We start from the raw sequence: 6000 nt of genomic DNA, 5'->3' as shown, positions 1-6000 counted from the left end.
CTATTGGCCTTGAAAAGGAGATGGATATGCTTTTCTTCGATCCGGGAAGAACGGGATATATAAGGCCCGAAGACCGAGTTGCTTGACTACTTAAAGCAAGACATAATTTTCCCACTACTAGCACTGGAATTCTCCAGTTTTTGTAATCAGGAAAAGGAATGAAAAATGGAGACTGTTTAGTCATGGAACTTAAAGGATTGCTTGTTACCTTTTCTGATTGTACATATGTATAGGTGTACTCGGGTTTAGTATGTAAAGCAATGTTCTGTATATTTAGAAGTTTCGATGTGCGTGTGTGCATGTTGGTAGAGCATAGACTCCCCGCGCACCCAGTGCTGTTTACTTGCCTTTTGTTAATATTCCTTTTATAAATATTACTAAATTCAGATTGAGACTTCATTTATAACAGTACTGACACATCCAGTATGTTCACAGGGAAAATAGCAGTATGTGGCAAGCGTGGCGGTGAGCCCTTTCACCTGGACTTCATCTACTTGGGTTACCAACTGCTGTGTGTTCTGCCTGCATAGGCAGGAATGAGAAATCGGCCCTATAGTTTGCCATAAAAGTTAAGGGGTACGTCTGTGGTGTGATTATGGGCGCAAAACACAGGGTAATGGAGGGAATAAGGAGAGCGGTACATGCAACGCTCCCTCCCGCGTGGGTCTGATGGATCAGGACTACACTTCCCAAGAGCTTTTGCACATCCCGCGCATGCGCGGCAGCTCCTGCGGCGTCAAGCACGCGCATCTGCGGGCGAAGGCAGCAACGGGCCGAACTACAACTCCCAGCGGCTTCTCGCATGCGTCGCATGTGCGTACGGCGCCGGCCCGGCCGTACTCCGCAGTTGTCGCCATAGGTGGCTGGAGGGAAGGGAGCAATCGTGGTCGTCAGGAGGAGGAGAGGAGAAAGAGAGGAGGAAGAGAGGGAGCGGAGAGTGGGGGGGAGAGGAGGGGGAGGAGGAGGAGGAGGAGGAGGAGGAGAGAAGGGAAGGGAGGGAGGGAGGGGGGGGGGAGGAGGGGGGGGGAGGGAGGGAGGGAGGAGGGAGGGGGGGGGGAGGGAGGAGGGAGGAGGGAGGAGGGAGGAGGAGGGGGGAGGAGGAGGGGGGAGGGGGGGGAGGAGGAGGGGGAGGAGGAGGGGGAGGAGGAGGGGGGAGGGGGGGAGGAGGAGGGGGGAGGGGGGGGAGGGGGGGGAGGAGGAGGGGGGAGGGGGGGGAGGGGGGGGAGGAGGAGGGGGGAGGGGGGGGAGGGGGGGAGAGGAGAAGAGAAGAGAAGAGGAGAGAGGAGAGAGTGAGTGAGTTAGTTCAGACGTCGTTGCCGCCACCAGCTCGGACTCATGATTCCCATATGCCCGGTAGTTTCGTTCGCCTATGGTAAGTAACAGCGCTTGGGGAGGGCGGCTGCGAGGTGGGGGAGGGGGGAAGCGGGGGTCCTGAGGCACCGTGTCTGACTAGGCGCTGTCACGCTCGTTCTGTCTCTTGTCCATCTGTCCACTTCTCTTACCCCCTGCTTTCTCTTCCTTCTTCCTCCTGTTATGGCCCTGTCTGCTGCTGCCGTCTCCTCTCGGTTACCATCACCGTAGTGCCCAGCCGGCTGGGAGAAGATGCCAAAATGGCTACCGGCAACTACTTTGGATTCACCCATAGTGGGGCTGCTGCTCAGTACAGGTAACTGCCGCCACCCTTCCCTTCCCTTCCCCGCCCCACCGTCCCTTTCCTCGGCCAGGCCCGAAGCCCTCTTCTCTCCCGCTTTGGTCCCTGAGAGGGTTCTCCCCGCCTTCTCGGGGGGGGAGCCTGGGGCTTGCCATCTTTGCCTGTCCCTCTCTGGGGGCCTCTGCTGCACCGTGTGCCCCCGGGCTGGTTGTGCTAGGGACCCTTTTGCTCGCCTGCACTGTCGCGGGGTGTGTTTGCTTATCCTGCTGCCACCTGTGTCCCCTGTGGTGTGGGGGTGGAGAGGTGGAGCTGGGCACCACAGAGGAGGAGAATCAGTGGCAGGATTAGGGCTCAAGGCTTGCATACCTGGCGTAGTTTCAGGAGTGCAATTTTATGGAGGTCTTGTAGTGATGCTCAAGTTGGTGCATCTATTCTTTCCTGGAAATGGATGTAAAATACATTTGTTTTAATTTACTTCCGGTGTTGAATAGTTAAAGGAAGGGATTAAACTTAGCATGTCTTCTAGTTCTTTTAAGATGAGGTGCTCACAGCATATTTATGTGTTACTTCACAGTTATAGTGAAATTTGAAACTGGGTCCTTGTGGGATGTAGAGCAGTTTTTAAATAGCATAGAGGATTTTCTTTTCTTGATAAGAAAATAAATGATCTTTAAGTGAATAATAAACTATGAGATCCATATGACTGCAGTTATGAAGTGGAGATTAATTTTTAAATTTACTTTTCCTTTTGTTGTGGAGCTGAAGAGCTGTATAGATTTAAGAACCCAAACAACTCAGTTGGAGTTTCCTTCTGCATTGCAATATTAAAGTATAATTGGAATAAAGTTGAAGTTCAAAACTCTCTTCCTTGTTAATCATAAATGCGTTCTTGAGGAAAGAAAAACTGATCAAAAGGTTTTTCCTTTCTTACCACAAGTATATCAGTAAGACTCTGTGTTCTATAAATGGTTTGTATGTGTATCATGTCTGAGTGTGATGAGAGACAGTGATGGGTGTTCAAGTGGTCTTTTCGTAAGAGAGAAATTTAATATTTTGAGCAGAAAACACAGAAATTGCTTAAAGCATCTGAAAGGGGGTCTTACCTTCATAAAGCAGGTTTGACAGGTCCTTAGTAGCTTATTTACTGAGTACTACAAAATGTATATTCTACTCTAGCATATTTTAGAGGTAATGGCATCAGGGTAAGATAATTGAAGATTTAATATTGCAACAAGCTCTTTAAGATTGTTACCAGTATTCGAAGTATCATAACATATAAAAATAATAAAATTCCTGCCTCATTAGAGAACAGACTTGTAGAGAATACAGATTAATGTTTATCTGATAGCTAACGTGCAGGTGGGCCTCAACTCTACAGTAGACTTTTTCTGGTCACAGAACTACTCCATGGTTTTCAAAAAGTTGATCAAAATAGCAGGTTGTTTTAGGAGAGTAAATTAGACACTTGCAACTGCAGACCTTATTTTTTTTTGACATAGGCTTTTTAGAAGTTTTACTCCTGTGGGTATTATAGAATGTAACAAATGTTCATAATAAACATGATTAGTCACGTTTTTGGGTTCTCTCTTGACAAAATGGCTGTCAAAAATTCTGATGCATTGGGAGAACTTCAGGATAGAACTTTAAAAGCAATCTCAGTGCTTCTTTATTATTATTCTAGGTTGTTTGTGGCCATGGTGGATCACTTAAATACTCTCCCATCCTTTGTGTGCTGGGTGAATGATTGGTAGCTGCTCAGATGTTAGAACTTGGTTTGGGAGATTCATGAGCGGAGTGTTCAGGAGTTAATAACATGTTTACTGTTGTAACATGTAAGCAGTATAGCTCCTGAGTTGACTAGATAAGAAAGGGAATAGATGTCTTTTTTATTTGCTCATAAATACTAGTTTTCATAAAGCATGTTTGAAACTTACCTTATTTCATGCTTAAGGGCAGAAAAAGAGCTAAGTGCCCTTTAAACCTATAAATAACGGATTAGAATCATTCTTGTTTCTTCTAGTGTTGTTACTGCATAAAATTTCCTGCTGCCCGCTTCATTTAGAATTCTTCTATGAACTGTACGTTAATAATATCATGACTTAATGAGAGAAGAATTAGATTATGCAAATACCTATACAGGAAATTTCTCTGCAATAGCTTTACTTTATGCTGATGGTGGTATTAGGACCTAACATCATAAATCTGTGTGCAGTGCAAAACTCATCTGTTACTTATTTCAGTAACTGTATTAATCTATTTAGGAGTCTGAAATAAATGTGTAACTTGGTGATACCAGTCCTCTTCTCTTCTGTGCTCACACTCCATAACTCACATGAACCACTGTGTATCTCCAATTTGAAATGAAGAGCTTAATATTGGCTTGTCTTTCATGTGTAAAAAACAATGTTAGCATTCTTGATTTGGTGCTGTAGAGTCATTGTTATGCTTTTATTTGAAAGTTGGCTGATTGAAATGTGGAGAGATGAGAGCATTGAGAAACATTTGGATAGAAAAGTGAGCTTTTCTTTGCTTGCAAATGTGATGGTCTCATTTAACCAACCTTGTGTTAAAATTTTGGTTTCAAGAAGATAGAGTAATTCTTTGAATTTCATCTTAGTGATGTTCTTATCAAGGCTCTGCTGTAATGAGACAGGTGGGAGATCCTTGGGTAGTTAGGAGTGATTTGTTAACTTTAAATTGCCCTCAAGTAGCGTGAATATTATACATTCAGTATTGTGAGCTGTAACACACAAGGGCAAAGGAAGATGTTTGGATCCAGAGCAGATCATGATGCCTGTGAGTTTAGGTTAAGATGCAGTCTTCTAGGCAGCCATATGGAAATGAATTTTTGCAATTATAGCTAGTCTGGCATTCAGGTGCAGTGCTTAAAATTAATGGGGAACAAAAGTAATAATTTTATCACGGGATGAACCTACTTATATCAGAGTGTAAAAATTGTAAATGCTTTCTTTCTGTGAATTTTATGACTGTGGTGCCTTGAATTGCACCACATCTTAAAGGATATGTGTTTTTAGCAAAAAGAGCTTCTTAATATCATAGAATCATAGAATATCCTGAGTTGGAAGGGACCCTTAAGGATCATCAAGTCCAACTCTTGACACCGCACAGGTCTACCCAAAAGTTCAGACCATGTGACTAAGTGCACAGTCCAATCTCTTCTTAAATTCAGACAGGCTTGGTGCAGTGACCACTTCCCTGGGGAGCCTGTTCCAGTGTGCAACCACCCTCTCTGTGAAGAACCCCCTCCTGATGTCAAGCCTAAATTTCCCCTGCCTCAGCTTAACCCCGTTCCCGCGGGTCCTGTCACTGGTGTTAATGGAGAAAAGGTCTCCTGCCTCTCGACACCCCCTTACGAGGAAGTTGTAGACTGTGATGAGGTCTCCCCTCAGCCTCCTCTTCTCCAGGCTGAACAGGCCCAGTGACCTCAGCCGTTCTTCGTACGTCTTCCTCTCCAGGCCTTTCACCATCTTTGTAGCCCTCCTCTGGACACTTTCCAACAGTTTCATGTCCTTTTTATACTGTGGTGCCCAGAACTGCACACAGTACTCGAGGTGAGGCCGCACCAGCGCAGAGTAGAGCGGGACAATCACCTCCCTTGACCTACTAGCGATGCCGTGCTTGATGCACCCCAGGACACGGTTGGCCCTCCTGGCTGCCAGGGCACACTGCTGGCTCATATTCAACTTGCTGTCTACCACAACCCCCAGATCCCTCTCTTCTAGGCTGCTCTCCAGCGTCTCATCGCCCAGTCTGTACATGCAGCCAGGGTTTCCCCGTCCCAGGTGCAGGACCCGGCACTTGCTCTTATTGAACTTCATGCGGTTGGTGATCGCCCAGCTCTCCAACCTATCCAGATCCCTCTGCAAGGCCTTTCCACCCTCATTTGAGTCCACAACTCCTCCAAGTTTGGTGTCATCAGCAAACTTGCTCAAAATACCTTCTATTCCTACATCCAGATCGTTTATAAAAATATTGAAAAGTACTGGCCCTAAAATGGAGCCTTGAGGGACCCCACTGGTGACCGCCCGCCAGCCTGACGCAGCCCCATTTACCATAACCCTTTGGGCCCTGCCCGTTAGCCAATTGCTCACCCATCGTATGATGTTTTTATTTAGCTGTATGGTGGACATTTTGTCCAGGAGGATCCTATGGGAAACCGTGTCAAAAGCCTTGCTGAAGTCCAAAAAAATCACATCAGCTGGTTTCCCTTGGTCCACCATACGGGTGATCTTATCATAAAAGGAAATCAGGTTAGTTAGGCAGGACCTACCCTTCACAAACCCATGCTGGCTGGGACCAATGACTGCTTTGTCCCCCAGGTGCGCCTC

General features: G+C 46.3%; 1 protein-coding gene across 1 annotated transcript in view; it reads left to right on the top strand.

The window, feature by feature from the left end:
• The first annotated feature begins 1257 nt into the window (after window positions 1-1257).
• LOC309889575 (zinc finger RNA-binding protein-like) overlaps window positions 1258-6000 on the top strand; it is a 64540-nt gene continuing 59797 nt past the window's right edge. The window contains exons 1-2 of the mRNA XM_082782444.1: window positions 1258-1372; window positions 1582-1666. Of these exons, the coding sequence (XP_082638570.1) occupies window positions 1336-1372; window positions 1582-1666 (122 nt within the window). The 5' untranslated portion in view covers window positions 1258-1335. The remainder of the gene's footprint in view (window positions 1373-1581; window positions 1667-6000) is intronic.

Source organism: Aythya marila, assembly GCF_965140915.1.
Source record: "Aythya marila genome assembly, chromosome: W".
Lineage (NCBI taxonomy): Eukaryota > Metazoa > Chordata > Aves > Anseriformes > Anatidae > Aythya > Aythya marila.
This window is presented reverse-complemented; position numbering and strand designations above follow the sequence as displayed.